This window comes from Pseudorasbora parva, chromosome 25 (genome assembly GCF_024679245.1).
Source record: "Pseudorasbora parva isolate DD20220531a chromosome 25, ASM2467924v1, whole genome shotgun sequence".
NCBI lineage: Eukaryota > Metazoa > Chordata > Actinopteri > Cypriniformes > Gobionidae > Pseudorasbora > Pseudorasbora parva.
This window is the reverse complement of record NC_090196.1, coordinates 30,366,567-30,386,989: the sequence shown is the minus strand read 5'-3', so window position 1 is coordinate 30,386,989 and position 20,423 is coordinate 30,366,567. Positions and strand designations below refer to the sequence as shown.

The window sequence follows — 20,423 nt, the reverse complement described above, 5'->3', positions numbered from 1 at the left end:
AGGAGATATTTGGAAGAATGTTTGTAACAAAGTAGATAGAGCAACCATTCACTACCATAGTATTTTTTCCCTCTACTATGGTAGTAAATGGTTGCTCTATCTGCTTGGTTACAAACATTCTTCCAAATAACTTCTTTTGTGTTCAGCAGATTTTTGGGAGAACTATCCCTTTAATGCCACATTTAGCTGATTTGTGATTATGACTTCAGATAAAGATTTGTGGTCAAGCATTGCTTTATTTCTGAATTAGTGTTCAAGATCATTTCACCCATTTCTAGCTAATGATTGGTTTTGGAAGTGTTGTCCACAAACGGTAGTGTTTTCTGTGAATTATAGAGACCAGAACACTGAATGCACCACCACTGAATAATATTTAGACACCATTACTTTACTCAATGGAATATTTTAATACACGGTTGTTTTCAGAAAAATTAACAAATGATGTACATTTAATGCATTTAAATACATATTTATATCAAATATATTCATTGTGACATCAAAAGAAAGCTTTCGATCGTCTAAGTTACTCTTGAAGTATAGTTCTATTATAATCATACGTCTCAGGATACGTTCTTTTGATTGTGATTGTTAACACTCACATAATCATAACAGTGCTGCAACCAAACATGAAATATCCACATTTAGACCAGATCTGTTCTGAATGGCACTGCAAGTGACCTGCATCCTGCATAACTGGTTGCAATTTCTTAGTTGCACAAGACCAGCATGTTGGCAATGGAAAAATCGATGAATACCCAAATGGTCATTTCATTCAGTAGCAAGTGTCTTCATGTGTTCTGACAGCAATTTCACTCTCAGATGTGTTGTGTAGAGGTTTCTCACGGGCTCAGCAGCAGTTCCTATGAATTATTTAAAATGTTTAAGCACTTTTCAAACAAACTGTATCATGCATGTTAATTCATGCAATAAAAATCATGAAACAAGTCAAATCCTAAAGATTAGAGAGATCGCTCTTTAGTAAACCAGAGGACATTGGTAAGCGCTACAGTCGGAACTACCTTTTGAAGATCATTCCTTTGGTAAGAACGTGGTGAACGTGAAGAGAAACTTCCACAGAGACTCATGAGGATGCAGACAGCCAGCAGGGCAACACTGACCAGTAACAGGTGATACCTACACAAGGCTTTTTCATCCTAGTCAAGCAATAAAGAAGTGGAGAGGTGAGCTAGATGTTGCTTGTACGATGGAACACATTGACAATTGTATTCTGTAGAGCTGTTTACGGTTGAAATCTAATTAGTTTCTAAACGGATTCATTTTACAATATTAGAACCTTTCTTTCAACGGAAAGATTCTGCGGCTATTAAAGGTTCTTCATGGAACCATCGATGCCAATAAAGAACCTTTTTTTAAAGGGATAATTCACCTCAAAAAATACATTTCTGTCATTTACTTGCTCTCATGCCATTCCAGACCTGTAAGATTTTCATTTATCTTCAGAACGCAAATTATGTTTTTGATGAAATCTGAGAGATTTCTGTCCCTTCACTGACAGCTGCTCAACTACCACTGTGATGCTTCAAAAGGTTCATAAAGAGATCATAAAACGAAATCCATATGAATTGAGTGGTTTAATCCAAATTTTCTGGAGAGGCTCAATCACTTTATATGATGAACAGATTTAAAGGGTTAGTTCACCCAAAAATGAAAATTATTTCATTAATTACTCACCCTCATGTCGTTGGACACCCATAACACCTTCGTTCATCTTCAGAACAAATGAAGATATTTTTGTTGAAAGCTGAGAAAGGCTTCAGAAAGGCCTCCATTGGCATTCAGTACATTCCCACTGACCCACTCACAAGACCCATAAAGGCACTAAGGCTTCGTTACAAAGTCCATCTCACTACAGGGGCTGTACAATAATTTTACCAAGCGACAAGAATAGTTTTTGTGCGCAAAAAATCCGTTTATCCGTCAAGATATTGTCTTCCGTGTAGGTCTTGAACGTGAACTCACACGATAGCGGCTCCTCCTCTTCCGGGTCATGTTTTGAACGATGGAGCTGCGTCATATTCTTGCGCATGCGTCGAGTTCACGTCAATAATTTGGTGGATTAAATCGTTATTTTGATTTTTGTGCGCACAATAACTATTTTCGGCGCATTGTAAAATTTTTGTACAGCCACTGTAGTGAGATGGACTTTGTAACGAAAGTCTTTAGTGCCTTTATGGGTCTTGTGAGTGGGAATGTACTGAATGCCAATGGAGGCCTTTCTGAAGCCTTTCTCAGCTTTCAACAAAAATATCTTCATTTGTGTTCTGAAGATGAACGAAGGTGTTACGGGTGTCCAACGAAATGAGGGTGAGTAATTAAATAAATAATTTTCATTTTTGGGTGAACTAACCCTTTAATTTATGCTTTTAATCACATATAACCATTCATCAATGCAACGGAAACTCCAGCATGTCCACTTGTCAACACAGCAGATTTAAGCTTCAGCAAGAACCAATGAGGTTCATTCTCATGCATCAAACATGTTCGGTTGAGCTTCTGTTTAATTATATGATCTTTAATGTTTAAATGTGATTAAAAGTAAAAATTTCTTAATTTGTCTTCCGAAGATGAGGGTGAGTAATTAATAACAGAATTCAAATTGTGTTAACTAACACTTTAAAAATGTATTGAATTAAGTGCTATAATGTAGAGCTCCATAGACAGAATCCCCATCATTCACAGTTTTTCACATTCCCAGCCATTTACATGTCCATTCATTCATTATTTAGCCGATTCTATCTGAACGACTGCATTGTGTTTTCTACCTTAGTGAGCAGGACCGTCAGGTTTGGATCTGGTTTGAACTCCAGACTGAAGCAGTTTGGGGAATTATGCTTGTATGATTCCACAGCAACCGCCCTGACAGGTGAAGCGTCCTTATCTATGTTCACTGCAACTGGGCATTCTGGAGGTGACCTGAAAGATCAGTAAATTAGCTTGCAGGATGTTTATTCACTCCAAAAAAAAAACTTGGTGTGTGTATAAGCTTCTCACGGCGTTTGAGGGAGAACATGGGTCAGGGCAGTGAAATGAAGACAGGTCAGAGGTCTGATCTTTGTGCCAGCAGGAGTTTGGTTGTTGGGAACATCATAGTGGAGGAGCAAAGAGATGTTCACAGATTCCTTCGCCGCAACCCCTGTAATATAAAATGTATGTAATAATAATATTTTTGAATATTAAGTGATGTCCAACAATACTGTTGAATATATATATATATATATATATATATATATATATATATATATATATATAGGGCTGTGCAATATACGGAACGGGATACCTGGATGATTTAAATTGGCTACTTCAGTGTATATTTTTAGATCAGCATATAGCAGAGAATAGACTGGGCACCTGACTACTGTTACTTATGTGTTACTTGATGACAGCGTTAAAATGCGTTATTATACATAATAACTTGCGAAAAACAACTTGCAGTATCATGCTGTCCGACACACACCAAAACATGCGCACAAGCACCTATCTGAAAGCATGACCCCTTCAGATCTGTTTCGTGTGTTGTTACACACTCAAACTACCAAATACACACACACATTTTTTTAAAATATATTTTTGCTAAAAGGTCACTGTTTGAAATTGTAGCGATGCTTTCTTTTCCAGAAAGATTGTGAAACACAAATGGTGTCATTTTCAGTTTGTTTATATATTTTTTTATACATATAATTTAAGTAGATTTTAAATACTAATAGCAATATCGTGTTCCATATTGAATATCACATTTTTCTTCAATATCGCACAGCCCTAATATATATGTGTGTGTGTATATATATATATATTATATACATGCATGCATGCATGCATATAAAACTAATATTATATAACTAATATTATATAAATAATAATAATACTACACACAAACCTTTCATGCCCAGCTGGCTGCCCAGCATTGTGGCACTAATAACAGGATCATCTGGGACGTCCCCCACAAACTCCAGCGGCACCAGTAAAGAAACATGAGCTGTGCTTGTGGAAATGTTCGTTCTATCGGCATGCTTCACCATTCGGGGAGAGTCTTCCACCAGCGATGCATCAGTGTCGTTCAGATGTGTGCAGAACTTAAAACCTGCTATAGAACCCAGAACCTCGTTCCAGTCCTAGAAAACAAGCATATGAGTTAGTCATTAAAGGAAGAACCCAACTGCACAATTCAAACATTATAGCGGTAATCGTCATACTCACCACGCTAATGTCCGGGTTCTTTAGGTCGTGATTCTGAGAGTAAAGTCCAGTGGTGACGAAAGTTATGGAGAGGAACAGCAGACAGAGGAAGAACACAACCACAGGAGGGTGTCGGGATACCTGATCTCTCAGGTTAGACACAGGCCTCCACTGACCCATAATGCACCAGGAGTGGAGAGTCTACCTCTGCGGTTTAAACCATGCAAAATATTGAATGCCTATATTCAGAATAGAATACTAGCTTACTGAATACTGTCTTTATCCACTACTTTCTTAAGAAAAATAATATGCTCTTTTTTTAAGTCGAAACAATAGGTATGATTTAATTTTTTATAGCCTAGGGTTTTTAAAAAGCTAAAAGTATAAAATAGATGAAAAACTACAAATGTTGCTTTGGCAATGACTGGAATAAGTTTAAGCTGAAACACTAAAATAACAATGGAAATAATAAACTAAAACTGAAGTGGTTTTATTTAAAAAAAAAAAAAAAACTTACCAAGTAGTAATGTCAATTTATTCATTGTAATTACTTCCAGCTCAATTAAAACAAGTGTTGGGTAAGCTATTCTAAAAGTAACTAGCTACTAATAACATCTTTAATATTGTAATTAGATTACTGTACTAATTACTAATACTCTCTCTAAAAACTATTGGATTATTAGTAATTACCATCTAAATCCCAAATCAACCATGACCAGTTAAACAATACAGGCATAGCCACGAAACTACACTTTTACTTCTTTTTAATAAACAATTAAATGTAATTACTCTAGAAAGTTATTCTTGAACTGACCAAAGTGTGTAAAATGAGAAGGTGGCATTAAAAACATACATTTTAATATTAAATGTTGAAGTTAAACCCACTGTTTTATACATAATTGCTCTATGCGATTACATCAGAAGTAACTAATTAAATTACAGAAAAAGTAATCCATTACTTTTTCAAGGGGAAAGTAATTATATCTATTTTTTTAATTTATTACACCCAACACTGTTTATAACACTGTAAATGTATGGTCAAGTCGAGTGCTTTGCATTATGTAAGACAGACAGACCCATTCAGTGTGCTCTAGTTGAACAATATAACATATGTAGTGTGTAGTATGCATCTGGTTTCTTCATTTAAATACTTATTGTGGTTCGTCATGCCTGTACACTGAAAAATGTGCATACTGTACTTCATACGGCAAACAATACTAGTATGTCAGTATGTTATTGATAACAAATAGCCCACTTCTAAACTGCACAAAGTATGAACACCCCATTCGTTATGTATAATTGCGTTGACACATGGACCCAGAATTATATAACAATAATTTGAGCATATCAAATAAAGTTTACCGACCACTTACCTTTAATTAAGTTCATTTAATTAATGCGTAGGGACGTTGTACTGGCCAGGTTGGAATGTAAATATTTATAGATTACAACGCAAGCAACTTCCTCACAGGTGGGTTTCCTTCAAGACCGCTTCGATTCCAAAATAAAAGTCTAGTGGCGAAGACGCACATATTTTAACAAAATCAAGATAACACTGTGTTTGTGCTACATAGTTTAAATAGTATAGTTTAAACGAATTAAAATAGTATTAAACGTATTAAGTGTTTGTTATGTAACATAATAATTAATGCAAAAAAAAAAAACACACCACACAGCATTAATACATAATATAATGAATTAAAATATAAATGAATTAAATGCATATCAGGTTTTAAAATAAATGTGAATTGTGTATGGGTTTCTGTCATTCATTGAGGAATAAATATTTTTCGCTCGAACTTTTATTGTGTAATCCAGCAGCGGAAGTGCTGTCCGTTGGTTCCTCCCGCATCCAGCCTGCGCATTTTTGCTGTTTGAATGACACCATTTAATGATTAAAATAATTTTCTGATACTCGAATTGGATAAAAACGTTTGACAGGTGAGGTTTTATGCTTTCAGATTTATGAAGTCAGTCGTATTTAAACACAACCTGATACATTTCAAACGTTTAAATTGATCTGCTGTTAGTTCATCAAGATGCTAATCTGATAGCACACTTTACTCTTTACTGACCTATCAAATTATTTATGTGAATATTATTTCCTAAACAGCCAGTGTGTATGATATTTAAAACAGATTTGACGTCGTGCGCAATGCACAGTTAGTTTAGTATTATTTATATACATTTATAATTTTGTATTTTATTTCAGTTGAACTATTAGTTTACGTTTTATGTGCTTTTGTCATTTTGCAAAGGCAACATTTCCAATTGTTTTTGTTTTAATATATTTTTTAATTTTATTTAAATTACTGAAAACTATTTGAATAGTTTCGTTAACAATATCAAAACTAAACTTATGTAACTAAGTTACATAAAATAGTTCGTGTAAAAATAATAACAGTAATTTGGAAGTAAATGCATTTTTTTTAATACCAGGAGATTGTAGTTTCTGTTTGGAGGCAGATTGACAACTGACACAAAAATGAATTTAATTTTAAATCATGGCTTGATTTATGCTCATTCTGATCTTTCATATTTCATTCACTGTACAATGAATATAATTTCCTAAATTAATACACACATAGGAAACATACAATGTGTATATAATATTTAACACACAATTGACGTCACTCTCAATGCAGTTATTTTAGTCTTGTTTATACAAATTTATAATATTTTAAAAGCTTAAGTGCTTTTGCCAAGGCAACATTTCCAATTTTCATTTATTTTTTAAGTTTAAATATATATTTAATTTTATTTCAATTAATGAAAACGATTTTAATATTTTTTTGTCAACAATAACAGTACTGAAGTAGATTCAGTTAGATATAGATAAATTGCATAACATTTTCCCTTAATAATATTTTCTTATGAAATGTCAAAATATGAAAGCTTTTTTTTATTCCGGGAGATGTAGTTTCAGTTTTGGTTTGACAACTGACATAAATGAACCTAATAATAAATCATGGCTTGTGATTTGATTTATGCTCATTGGGATCTCTTGGATATTTCAGCCATGTCCTCAGACGCTGTGAAGAAGAGAAAGCCGAAGGTCATCCGAAGTGAAGGAGGAACTCCAGAGGCCAAGCGTGGTCGAGGTGAAAGTGATCAGGTGAGCGGCTGTGAAAAGCGTTGGAGATGATTTCCGCAGAGCAGTCCACTAACCCTCTGACCATTCTTTTTCTCTAATAACTCATGTGCAGCTGAGTGCAGTCAGTTCACATGTCAAGTTCAGGAAGGTCAGGTTGAGGCAGGTGAAGGTACAGCCCAGCATGTTCCACTCATTTAGGCTTCAGATGTGTTTCTTTCATGAGTTGTGTTCAGATGCGCTCCAGTGAGCAGATATGTTGATGTGAGATTCATGTGGCGTGTGTACGTAGGTCTCGATTCCAGCCGGACCTCATCTTATCAAGCAGAGGAAGCTGTTTACAGCAAAGAATCAGGTTCCTATGAGATCTGTCTTTCTCCCCCCCAACCTTCCTTCTTTTTCTCTCTCTGACAGCTGCAGGCTCCAAAATGAACACTTATCGAGCCCCAAATATGAATGAATATTGTAATTTGGCCATTTTACTTTACAGATTGGAAAGACAAATGGAGATAAGAAGGAGTATTCTGAATAAATATCAAACAAAGTTAATGTTAAAACTCCAGTGACAATATGTTTCTAATGTTTAGCCACCAAACTTAAATTACCAAGAACATATTATATAGCAATTATATAAATTTATTGTCTACAAAAATATTTAATATTATAACAACAAATGCATTATTATATATACCTATCAGAAGTTTGGAAACATTACTATTTTAATGTTTTTGAAGTCTCTTCTGCTCATTCTGCTGCATTTATTTGATCAAACATACAGAAAAAGCAATAATATTGGGAAAATATTACAATACATTTTTTTTTTTTTTCTATTTTTGAATACTGTGAAATGTAATTTATTTCTGTGATGCAAAGCTGAAGGTTTCCCAGCAATTTCCCAGCATTGCCCAAAGCATCACACTGCCTCCGCCGGCTCGCCTTCTTCCCATAGTGCATCCTGGGGCCATGTGTTGCCCAAGGTAAATGAAGCACACGCACCCGGCCATCCACGTGATGTAGAAGGAAACGTGATTCATCAGACCAGGACACCTTCTTCCATTGCTCCGTGGTCCAGTTCTGATGCTCACGTGCCACTGTTGGTGCTTTCGGCGGGGTCAGGGGTCAGCATGGGCACCCTGACTGGTCAGCGGCTATGCCGCCCCATACACAACAAACTGATGCTCTGTGTATTCTGACACCTTTCTATCAGAACCAGCATTAACTTCTTGAGCAATGTGAGCTCCAGTAGCTCGTCTGTTAGATCGGACCACACAGGCCAGCCTTCGCTCCCCACGTGCATCAATGAGCCTTGGCCGCCCGTGACCCACTGCAGACCGGGAACAGCCCACAAGAGCTGCAGTTTTGGAGATGCTCTGACCCAGTCGTCTAGCCATCACAATCTGGCTCTTGTCAAACTCGCTCAAATCCTTACACTTGCCCATTTTTCCTGCTTCTAACATCAACATTGAGGACAAAATGTTCACTTGCTGCCTAATATATCCCACCCACTGACAGGAGCCGTGATGAAGATCATCAGTGTTATTCACGTCACCTGTCAGTGGTCAAAATGTTATGCCAGATCGGTAAAATCTAAATCGATAAAATATAAAGTAAATTGCCACATAGCATCATTATAATAATGAAAATATAACAATTCATGTATTATTATAATAAGTTGTAATAATACTATTATTATTATATACGCCATTTTAAATTGACATTAGATAATTTCTTTAATAGTATATTTTTTATTGTTATACATTAAAAATTGTTAATTGCCAACAATCATTGATGCAGTTCAGCATCATAACAAAAAACGTATTATACAAATACTTCTTTATTATTTATATTACTATTATTGCCAATCATTCTATTATTATACGTTTTTAAATGTATAAAATTACATATAATAAATAATATTTTTTAATATTATGCATTCAAATATTCAGTTAGTGTGATTGACCAAGAATCATGTATTCCAGAGAGCTGTTATAATTTCTTTATTTCATTAGCATGTCATTTTGGATCCTGCTCAGCTGTCGAATCCTTTTCTGCTGCACTTTCGGGTGAGGAGGGTCATATCTCACAGTTTTGTTGTTTCATTGTAGTTGTAAAGCAAGTGATTGGGATGTGTTGGCTCACAGATCATGTTCAGCTGGTAGGCAGGGCTGTATGTGTGTGTGTGTGCTTTCTGCTTACTCTGTGTGTGCGTGTGCGTGTGTGTGTGTGTGTGTGTGTGTGTGTGTGTGTGTGTGTGTGTGTGTGTGTGTGTGTGTGTGTGTGTGTGTGTCTCAGGAGGTCCGTGTGTATAATGAGGAGGTGGAGCTGGAGGGCAGAGACCCGCAGCAGGACTACATGCTGTATAAAAACACGTGTGCTGCTCTGGCCAAACTCATGGAGGAAATCCAGGAGCTGAAAGCCAGCGGCGCGAAAGACGGAGTGAGTTTCACATTTGCCATTTGTCTAGGTCAGACTATTGAATTAAATGTAACTGACCTTTTGCTTTATGCATCCTAGAGTGTGGAGATCGAGGAGAGACGCAGACAAAGCAGCGTTCATTTCATTACCCTAAAGAAACTCAACCGCCTGGCACACATGCGACTAAAGAAAGGCCGAGACCAGACACATGAGGTGAACACACTCAGGCTAAGTTCTAGCGTACTGCATGCATACTGCAGTATGCACTGTTTCTAAAATGCTGTGGTGCAGGTGTGACATCACTTTGTAGGCCAAAACATGGAAGCGAGTTGGCATTTTAGCACTTCCGGTTCCGTCGTCCCAAAGTCAATGTTTTTTTTTACCAGGTGAACACAAGCTCAAGGCACTTTCACGTTTTATTCACTGACATAAAATACATCATTTTTTGAAGCTGTTATGTGTCTTGAAAAAGGCGTTTGCTAACAAGTGGCTAAATGGAACTAGAGACTGTCAGGAAGATTAAACTTCCATTTGCCAAACAGGTAACCTCAGTCCGCTTTTACAGCCTCATTATGCTCTTATAAAGTAGTCTAGCTCAAACGTTCTGGGAAAATGTTTTGAAAGGGTGATGAATTGAGAAATGTCTTTTGATATATAAAAGGTCATGATAATATAAGAATATCCTGTAAGTTTCGGAGCTGAAAACTTCCTTGTTAATAAAAGAAAAGCTTTTATAGACACCAGGCCCAGAAAACGACGCTCTCAAATCAATGACGTATTAGAAGGGGGAAACGCTATGTGTACGCTGCTTCTGTAGCTCGCCCACTGACTCATGGAGCTAAACTGATCGCGTTAATTTCTTGTTCTCTGTTGAGTTTGAAGAGCGTGTGTACACGCTTATGTCCACCGATCAGGCGAGCCAAGTAATGAAAAATAAATAAATCGAGTGGATGAGAAATAAGTCATTTTGTTTGTTTGATAAAGACGTTTACGAGCCCTAAGATCGAGAGAATCATTCCGGTGCCGCTTTCAAAACAATCCCTCCCTCATGTGAACTGACACGGGAGCTGAAGCTCATTAAATATGCAAATCTTATCCAATCCTAGCCGTGGGCGTTTACTTCCAAGTCTCCAGTGGGTCACGCCCATCAAAACCCAGCGTTCAGGAGAGAGCCTCAAAACCAGTGTTGAAAATGGCCTATTACTTATTGGTTCAGATGTTTTTGAATGTAAAAACCACACAAACGTCATTAGTTGACCTCAGACAACAGTATATATATATATATATATATATATATATATATATATATTTAAAAAAAATCATTTTAAAATTTAAACGATAATCCGAGGAAGCCTATGGGAAAATGCTATTGGGTTTTTCTCGAGGGAACCAATGCGATGCACACTTTATTTATTTAATATTTTGAAAACGTTTTATTTTGCATGTTTAATTTAGCAATATATCTAATATTAATATTTGATTTTATTTCAATGTTATTTTGTGTAACAAATTACATTTTAATAGTTTTAGTTGACACAGGAATAGCAATAGTTGGCAGAAATAGCAAATGTATTATCAATCCTTCATATACTCGCATGCTTTCTTCATTGTAATTTTAGCCCGTGTGTAACATGCTAGATAAATGGTTGTTTTAGCCATCAGTATTTCTCTCTGTCCACAGGCGAAGCAGCGAGTGGATGTTCTCCACCTGCAGCTCCAGAATCTGCTCTATGAGGTCATGCACCTGCAGAAAGAGATCGGGAAATGTCTTGAGTTCAAGTGAGTGTCCGAGAGCGAATGTTAGGGGATTTTACAATTTATTTCCAGGCCTGGAAATGTCATGGAAATAAAAATATCTAGAGTGGGCTAAACATTTTTCTAGGGCTTGAAAGATGCCTCAACGTTACTGATTGCACAAGGTTTATGTTCATAATCCCCTGTCATGTTTCACACAAAACACAACTCCAGAGCAGATGTTAATGTCTCTGTGTTTCAGGTCTCAGCATGAGGAGATCGAGCTGGTAAGTGAGGAGGAGTTCTTCCAGGAGGCTCCGGCCGAGATCTCACGCCCTCACGTCACCCGTGATGATCAGCACCAGCTCACGCTCGCCCGCCTGGACTGGGAACTAGAGCAGAGGAAGAGGTAAAACAGCAGCGACCCTCAAATACCTTGAAATCTCTACACCAGGCATTGTAAACAACATTAAACATCCATGGCGGTCCATAATGCAGGTTGGCGGAGCAGTATAAGACGTCTCTGTCCAGTAAGGAGAAGATTCAGAAAGCCATTGAGCAGAAGAGAGAATATCTGAGCAGCCTACAACCTGGACTGCAGAACATCATGCAGGTGAAACCTTAGATGGGCGTATACACTATATTTTCAAAAGTATTGGGACACCCCTCCAAATTACTGAATTCAGGTGTCCAATCACGTCCATGGCCACAGGTGTATAAATCAAGCACTAGGCATGCAGACGCTTCTACAGACATTAGTGAAAGATTGGGTCGCTCTCAGTGAACTCAAGCGTGGTACTGTGATAGGTTGCCACCTGTGCAATAAGTCCATTTGGGAAATGTCCTCACTACTAAGTATTCCACACTTAACCGTTAATGGGATTATAAAGTGGAACAACAGAAACTCACAGAGTAAAATCACAGAGCGGTGTCAGCGCATGCTGAGGGTCACAGTGTGCAGAAGTCCCCAACTTCATCAATAGCTACAGAGCTCCAAATTTCTGTGGACTTCAGATTAACTCAAGATCAGTCTGTAGAGAGCTTAATGGAATGGTTTCCATGGTTCATTGGTCAGTTGGGTCGGATTGCTTTCACACCTCAAGCCAAAGTTTGTCTGCAGTCGGGCCGATACCCCTTTATTCAGGCGGTCTCGGAATGATTGCACATAGTTGCTGTGTTCACATGTGCATAAACAAACCGAACCGAGGGAGAAAACACACCAGGTTCTGAAACAAATGCTCAGGTCTGAAAGCACCCTAAGAATGGGATGTCAGTAAAGTTCATGTGCATGTAAAGGCAGGTGTCCCAAAACTTCTGGCAATATAGTGTATAATGTATATTAAAGTGACATTGCATTTTATTGCTTATTCTGTTCAAGTGCCTACTTGGACAGGAAGTGACTGTCTAACGGATCTCTCTCTCACACACAGGCGTCTCTCCCAGTGCAGGAGTATCTGTCAATGCCCTTCGAGCACATGCAGAAGCAGGCAGAGGTCGCCCGTCACCTGCCGCCCCCTCTGTATGTGCTGTTGGTCCAGGCGGGTGCGTACGGACAGGCCTGCGGTAGGACATCTGCATTCTCAGCTGCGCCTGCGAGACCATGCGTTTCTGATGAATTCTAGTTTATCATGCAGTTTTGTGTTTCAGACAAAAATCTGTCTGTGAGCATCAGCGGAGACGTAGATGAGGCCAAAGCTCTGTCCAGACCCCCGGAGGACTCGCAAGGTATCTGTGGCGTCTTTGATTTGTGTGTTTGATGATCAGTGGAGTATTATTTTTCATGTCTGTTTCTGCCCCAGATGATGAAAGTGATTCGGACGCAGAAGAGGAGCAACAGAACACGGTCAGAATCTGATTTTATCCTCTCCAGTTCCTTATCTTCTCGTTTGTGTGCTAATGTTCTCATTTCCTGTCTCGCTGTTCAGAAGCGCCGGCGGCCGACAGTAGGAGCTCAACTGGATGACAAGCGTAAAGAGATGCTGAGACGCCATCCTCTCTCGCTCTGCGTCGACCTCAAGTGTAAAGGTGCGTGTTAACTGCGTTATTTGATGAGAAATACAGTAAAAATGATCATATTATGTAATATTACTATGTAAAATAACTGTTTTCTATGTGTATATAGTAAAGAGTAATTTAAATGTTGTCACCTTAATTGGAATAGTTTGTTATATTTAAAGTCATGTTAGGTTTTTACGTGCCCGATATATACAACTTTGTTTGTAATATTTTTAAAATAATAATCTTTTTATGTGAAATCATTTTAATGTAATTCTCTACTTTTAGCTTTAATCTTACAGTACAGATTGTGTTATATATCTTGCTCTCGCTCTCTCTATCGCTCTCGCTTTTGCTCTCTCCAGACGGCAGCGTCCTGCATCTGTTTTTCTATTATCTCATGAATCTCAACATTTTGACTGTGAAGACCAAAGTTTCCACCTCTACGGATCTGTCCGGGGCCATCAGTGCCGGGTCTGTGCAACAGCACCAAAATCAGACACACACACAGTCAAACGTTTGTGTAGTCGTTTGTTTTCTAACAGCGTTTGCGTGTCTGTCACAGGGAGCTGCTGAACTCTGAGAGTTTGCTGAACTGTCTTTATGCGTCTGATCACGGCAAAGAGACGCCTAACCCTTCCAACCGCTACCAGTTTGATAAAGTCGGGTAAGACAGAAGTCTCCACTTAAAATTAATGTAAGAGTACCGAGCCTCACAAAAGGGACATGATTGTGGAAGATTTATGAAATGGGAGGAAAAAATATTTCACAACTTTTTTTCCCACAAGAAACTTTGTGTAACCTCTAGAGCTGTTGTTGAGTAAACGCTAAGTTTCTTACTCAAGAGCCCTATTTTAACGATCTGAACGCATGGCGCACGTGCACTTAGAGCGTGTCTGAATCCACTTTTGCTAGTATAACGGTGGAAAAAACGCTTGGCGCGCTAGGCTCATGGCCCAAAAGGGTTGTACCTAGTCTCTTAATAAGTCATGGGTGTGTTTTGGGCATAACGTGCAATAAACCAATCAGAGTCTGATCTCCGATTCCCATTAAAAGCCATTTGCGCTTGCACCATGGGGGAATTTGCAAGAATCTTCTCCAGAGAGTTATCCTTTTTTTAATATATTTATAAATGTGTGTGTGCTGCTGCGCGTCCCTGTGTGTGTAATAAGCTACGTGTACGTGCGTTGTGCTCAGCTTATAGGCGCATATTACTAAAACACCCTCTAAATAACACAATAAATACTACGGTGCTGGTTTTCAGACCAGCACACCCATGGGTGAACAGATGGGCGGCAATGCATTTGCTATTTAAACAAAGCATTGCGCCAGGTGTATGATATATAGGGCCCAAAAGCATTGAAATTAACTTTCATATTTCCTTCCATCACTATTTCCCTTTAGGGGCTCTGTAGAGTAGTAATACTGACATAATCATAATAATTTAACCGAATGATATTAGGAATTTCTAAATATTCTTTAGAAATGTAATTAATGGACAAAAATTCTCCTGGAGAAATTCTAGATCTATCATTTTTGCTATTTTTGTTACTTTTTTCTGTGCATCTTTAAAGTTTCATTGTTATTTGTATTATTTATACTACTGAATTTGCCATTAAAATAGGCTTTGCTTCTAAAATTGCTTTAATATAATAAGTAAATAAAATGAAATGAACATTCTGTGCAGAATCACTACGTTTGCGGATTATGTAGCAGATCTCGGGCATCCGTACGTTTGGGTGCAGAAATTGGGTGGCCTGCAGTTCTCGTCCGACGGTTCACAGGTGTGGATGTATAGATTTTTAATGTTTTAAAATTATATATTTACTTATATTTCATTACATTTGTCCTCTTTTTATGTTGTATATACATAGTATATATAGTATATATATCTGTGACAATTGTCTAAAATGAGTGTTTTGACATCAACATAAATTGGACAATATTGTGACGTAATGAAGTGTGTGTTTCAGTCGGGGCTGAGGGGAAGTGCTCTGAGCGCCAGTCACATGGAGAGGACCATAAAACTGCTTCGAGGAAGACTACAGGCTCGACTGTCCTTACACAAACAGTTCAGCTCACTGGGTATGAACTACCAGAGACGGCTAGATTTTCACTGCACTTACTGAGTGTTGTTTGTTTGCTCTGTGGTTGCTAAGATATTTAGGCTGGTTACCATGTGGTTGTTTACTGGCCACGATAAACAGGACCATATTTAGTAATAAGAATATCACCTAGATAAAATCAGAAAATGTATATTTAGTCACCAAATATTCATCATCATATAAATACACTCTCAAAAAACTGTTTTCAACACTGATAATAATCATAAATGTTTCTTGAGCATCAAATCATCATATTAGAATGATTTCTGAAGCATCATGTGACACTGAAGACTGGAGTAATGATGCTGAAAATACAGCTTTGATCACAGGAATAAATTACATTTTATGAAATATTCACATTAAAAAAACACTTATTTTAAATTTTGAACAATTTTACTGTTTTTACTGTGCTTTTGATTTAAATAAATGCAGCCTTGGTGAGCAAAAGTGACTTTCAAAACCATTTAAAAAAATTAATTATTCCAAACATTTGACCAGTGGTGTTTAAAGAAAAATATACATAAATCAGTAAATCTAATAGTTGACCCATGATGCTTTTGATCTGTTAGTTAAATCAAAAATGCATTGTGTTTGGTGTGTCCCAGAGCACAGCATCATCCCGGTCTCCGGTGAATGCCAGCATCTGTTCCCCACTAAAGTGATTTCCGGACTCACACGCTGGACCATGATGAGCCACCAGGAATTCACTGTAGGTTCTTCCCATCTGGAAACATGCATGAGCGAGCTGAGGGCAAACTGGGTTTCATGAGTGCCTGTTTTGTTCTTCTTCAACAGGAGCTGGGCTTCGTACAGCACGTGTTGAAGGCCGGTCTGGTGCATGAGACCGATCTGTTCTTTATGGCAGTTGTGGAGAGAGGAACAGGTGGGACTTGACAGTATTGACATGTCCGCTTTGCTTTGCAGCTTTTTCTGACCAAAAATCACCTACTTCGACAGGGTGAGATCATCTGTAAAGTAGGCAAACACAGTTTTTATGTGACATTTAGGGGGACAAGTAGATATGAATTTGATTTGTATCACAATTATTTGCTACTAAGGATCTCAAACCAAAGTCTTAAACATCTTTCAGAGCTGCGGTGTCATTGTTAGCTAAAACTATTACAAATTGAAATAAAGATGAAATAAAATATAAATATTAGATGGGGAAAAACTTAAATAAAAATGAGATGTTTTTTTGCAGGGTTATTATCGTTAACTAAAATCAAAACCAAAACAACATTATTTATTTCTTTAAATAAAATAAATATTAATATGAATACAATTTTAAAATTGAATTTTAACACCATTTCTCTTGAGTACTTATGTAAAACTGAATGAAAAACATTCTAGACATTAAAAAAACTAATAAAAATGATTAAAATACAAGATTGCAAAAACTTTAACGTTAAAAATAAATCTAATTTAAAATATTAAATGATCAATGATACCAAAATAACACTGTTGCTTTGTTCCAAGTAAATTAAATCAAATAAGTTTATGTATGTATTGAAAGTATTAAAATGACTAAAACTGAAAGAAAAATGTCAAGCTATATATATATATATATATATATATTTATATATATATATATATATATGCAATTTATATATATATATATATATATATATATATATATATATATATATATATATATATATATATATAAATTGCATATAAAATTGAATATGCAATTTATATATATATATGCATATATATATTTGCATATATGAATATGTATGTGTGTAATATGTAATATATATATATATATATATATATATATATATATATATATATATATATATGTGTGTAATTTAACTACATTTTCCACATAACAAAATTACTAAAAACTGAAAATATAAAAACAAAAGCTTATTCATAATAGTACAAATACTATAAAAATGTATATAACTAAAATAGCACTGTCTCAGAGATTTAATTGAATGATCTTCTTTAGGGCTGGGCGATAAATCGATTTTATGGATTAATTCGAGTTTTGTAGTTTCATGTCGATTTTTGTGAATGAAAATCGGTTTTCTCTTTAAAATCCAGCGACGCTCCCTCTGGCCTCCCGTAATGGCTCAGCCCTCCCCCGCGCGTTTGCCACAGAGATACACAAACAACAACGATAGCGTCTAACAACATACAGTGTCATTGGTTCAGTTTTTCACAGAACTATTAACAATACCCCGCTGCAAAGTGTGTTTGAAGTCTGAACGGAACTGCGCTCATTTGAGCTGCGCGGACAACGAATGCAGCGCGAGCTCACACACGGGCCGATCTCGTGACAGACACGATACACGGCGCTGGAGATCCAGAGAGAGAGCGTTTAAATTCACCACAGAATTAATAACATCGCTACTGTGATCTAGTGGAAGCGTTCGGCGCAGAATTCTGTTATAAACCACAGATATCAGATCAAACAGAGCTGACGTGGAGACAACATGAGCGAAGGTCAGGGGTTTCAGTCACAAATCACAGACATTCACCATGATTTACTGTAGTAAAACCACATGGATTTAATGTTGTTGTCAATATTTATCTCAGGATTCGTACAACCTTTTGAGATTGAAATTCAAGCACTTTTCAATGGTTTCGTAGGCTACACTTATTTGTACTCGTACTGCACTTATTTCCAGCACTTCAAAGCTCTAAATATCCAAAATATGCTATTTTTAATGTGATGGTTTGTAAAACTAAAAGTTTAAAGGGGTCTTGTGAAAGAAATAGTCTTTTAGTTTATTTTTTAAATGTTTAATCCATTTTGTAGCAAACAAGCATTTTTTATTTAAAAAAGATATGCAGTGCCCACCACTATAACCAGCAGAAGAGCACGTATTGATTTATTAACCATTTCCACTCCCTAATATATGGAGAAAAGTACGAAGTCACCAAGTCTCATGAAAAACTAAATTACACCGAAAGCAAGTAAAGAGCTCATTTAATAATACCTGAAGCCGTCGGGTCAGTTCAGTGTGAGAATATTGAAGAACAATGGTAATCTATATTTAATAATATCATTAGCATATTATTAAATAGCATAACATTTACATTTTCCCTATACTTTTTTTGCACATTACTGTTGTTAATAAAAGTTAATTTGATCTGCATATCAATTAATAAACCTTTGATGTGTAGACTGTATATTGCAAAAAATATGGTGCCCATTTATACTGTGGAATGGTCTGGGTTATTCATATGCTGAAAGTTTTGCACCCCAGGTAGATACTCTACCAAGCCGCAAATATTTTACCTAAACAAAATAAAGTCAAAACTTGTTTTGAACAATTTCTTTGTCATGCAGATTGATTTTAAGTAGGAGGGGGAAAAAATCGATTAAAATCGTAAATCAAATTTTTGGGCAAAAAATCGGGGATTTTTTTTTTGGGCCATATCGCCCAGCCCTAATCTTCTTGGGCTAATATAAGTCATTGAAAGCCGGTTGATCATCATCACTGATTCAGATGCTTGTCTCGTTGTCTGTCAGCCCGTCTGATGGCCGCTGTGGTGTTGAACCCCCGGTACCCTGAGGTCGCGCCCCTCTTCTCGCTCTCTCTGCTCTGGAAGGGAGAACGCAGCGGCCGCTCTGACGATAACCTGCGGGTAAGAGCGTCATATTCACATCTGTTCAGACATTCACGGAGAACCAGGCCAAACTATTTTCTGATTGACATTGTTGTCATGTTCAGGCGGTGGAGAGTGAGGTGAACGTGTTCCGATCCGAACTACAGGGGCCGCGCCCCGGCCTCCAGCTCCTGACCAATCAGATCCAGCGTCTGTGTGTGTGTCTGGACGTGTATTTGGAGACGGAGAGTCAAGTGTGTGACGGCTCAGAGGGACCCAAGGAGTTTCCTCGAGAGAAGATGTGCTTGCGCACTGCCAGGTAACACTCTAGGCCAAATTTAATTTATTTGCATAAGTGATTGGATAACTGGACTAGCCAGCGGACCAATCACATTACAGCATCGCAAATTTTGTATGTCATCGGAATGATTTGGTTTAATTAATTTCCAAAAGTGTCTCCAATGACTGCATTCCTTAAATATCAGACATCCGAAAGCTCAAAAAAGTGGCACAGTGATTTCAGCAATTGCAGCAACTTCCATTTTCATTATAGATATTTTACTGCAATTTCCCAAGAAGGGACAAATTTTGTTCTCCTCATCACATGGCATGGAAAAGCTGCTTTATTAGCAAGTAATTTATGCAATATTTCAATTTTGCAAACAAGTTAAATTTGCATCTTTGAATGGGAACAGCCTATGTGTATTTAGAATGAATTTCTAAATTAATTCACAATGTCTTACTGTTGTTTAACCTTGAATATTCCTTTAGTATAGTAAAGAACTCCTAATATTTCTGGTGTATGATAACTTCTCATGTGAAATCTGTGTTTCTCTCAGGGGTCCGAGTCGTCTGAAGCCCTTCAAGTACAACCATCCGCAGGGCTTCTTCAGTCACCGCTGAGTGCAGATCTCAGGACGAGCGAGACCGCTTTAGTGCAGGAACCCTCTCACTCGGTCCTCCACCTTTTACCTCGATTTTTTTTCCACCTGTTTCTCATTTAGCTCATTTAATGTGAATTAGAAAATAAAACATTTGATAAGAAAATCTGTGTGTTTTCTTGACTGTTTGATGATTCCACCTTCTCTATTTTATTCCCCCCCCCCCCCCCCCCCCAAGTATTCCAATACACAATAACAACAAAACAGACAAATAAAAAGTGCTGAAAAGTATAATAAATTACATTTGAATAATTGCATCAAAAATAAGTTTCTTTACCTATGTGCTTACTGTTTATAATATATATTGCATAATAGTTTAATGTGTCTTTACACACACATTTATATATATATTTAAGAAATATTTTCATGTATATACTGTGTGTGTAT

At 37.1% G+C, this 20,423-nt stretch overlaps 2 protein-coding genes across 9 annotated transcripts; one reads left to right on the top strand and one right to left on the bottom strand.

The window, feature by feature from the left end:
* Positions 1-383: 383 nt before the first annotated feature.
* Positions 384-5,691, bottom strand: zgc:158398 (uncharacterized protein LOC568894 homolog). Its single transcript, XM_067436315.1, has 7 exons — positions 5,568-5,691; positions 4,216-4,401; positions 3,896-4,130; positions 3,013-3,154; positions 2,784-2,934; positions 1,020-1,154; positions 384-860 (listed from the first exon to the last, which is right to left on the bottom strand). The coding sequence occupies exons 2-7, from the start codon at positions 4,372-4,374 to the stop codon at positions 840-842; spliced, it is 843 nt and encodes a 280-aa protein (XP_067292416.1). The 5' UTR covers positions 4,375-4,401; positions 5,568-5,691; the 3' UTR covers positions 384-839.
* thoc5 (THO complex 5) lies at positions 4,240-20,140 on the top strand. 8 transcript variants are annotated; one of them, XM_067436308.1, is made up of 22 exons: positions 4,240-4,347; positions 7,212-7,309; positions 7,401-7,457; positions 7,578-7,640; positions 9,578-9,721; positions 9,800-9,913; positions 11,382-11,479; positions 11,697-11,843; positions 11,933-12,047; positions 12,865-12,997; positions 13,082-13,159; positions 13,234-13,277; positions 13,360-13,459; positions 13,795-13,903; positions 13,995-14,096; positions 15,117-15,213; positions 15,403-15,514; positions 16,140-16,243; positions 16,330-16,417; positions 19,019-19,134; positions 19,221-19,414; positions 19,935-20,139. In XM_067436308.1, exons 2-22 carry the CDS (start codon positions 7,214-7,216, stop codon positions 19,996-19,998), a joined length of 2,175 nt encoding a protein of 724 aa, XP_067292409.1. In that variant the 5' UTR covers positions 4,240-4,347; positions 7,212-7,213; the 3' UTR covers positions 19,999-20,139. The 8 variants fall into 8 exon arrangements, with proteins under 8 accessions (XP_067292409.1, XP_067292413.1, XP_067292415.1 ...); XM_067436310.1 differs by lacking the exon at positions 4,240-4,347 and adding an exon at positions 5,979-6,135 and having other exon boundaries at positions 12,865-12,976; positions 19,935-20,140; XM_067436309.1 differs by lacking the exon at positions 4,240-4,347 and adding an exon at positions 5,980-6,135 and having other exon boundaries at positions 7,401-7,451.
* The last annotated feature ends 283 nt before the right edge of the window (positions 20,141-20,423 follow it).

Coding starts and splice junctions, on each gene's coding strand:
- zgc:158398 (XM_067436315.1), bottom strand. CDS start 4,374: ATGGGTCAGTGGAGGCCTGTGTCTAACCTGAGAGATCAGGTATCCCGA. Junction 1,155..2,783: donor TGACGGTCCTGCTCACTAAG/GTAGAAAACACA, acceptor TTGCTTGACTAG/GATGAAAAAGCCTTGTGTAG. Junction 861..1,019: donor AAAGGAATGATCTTCAAAAG/GTAGTTCCGACT, acceptor AATAATTCATAG/GAACTGCTGCTGAGCCCGTG.
- thoc5 (XM_067436308.1), top strand. CDS start 7,214: ATGTCCTCAGACGCTGTGAAGAAGAGAAAGCCGAAGGTCATCCGAAGT. Junction 13,460..13,794: donor CGTCGACCTCAAGTGTAAAG/GTGCGTGTTAAC, acceptor TGCTCTCTCCAG/ACGGCAGCGTCCTGCATCTG. Junction 16,418..19,018: donor AGTTGTGGAGAGAGGAACAG/GTGGGACTTGAC, acceptor GTTGTCTGTCAG/CCCGTCTGATGGCCGCTGTG.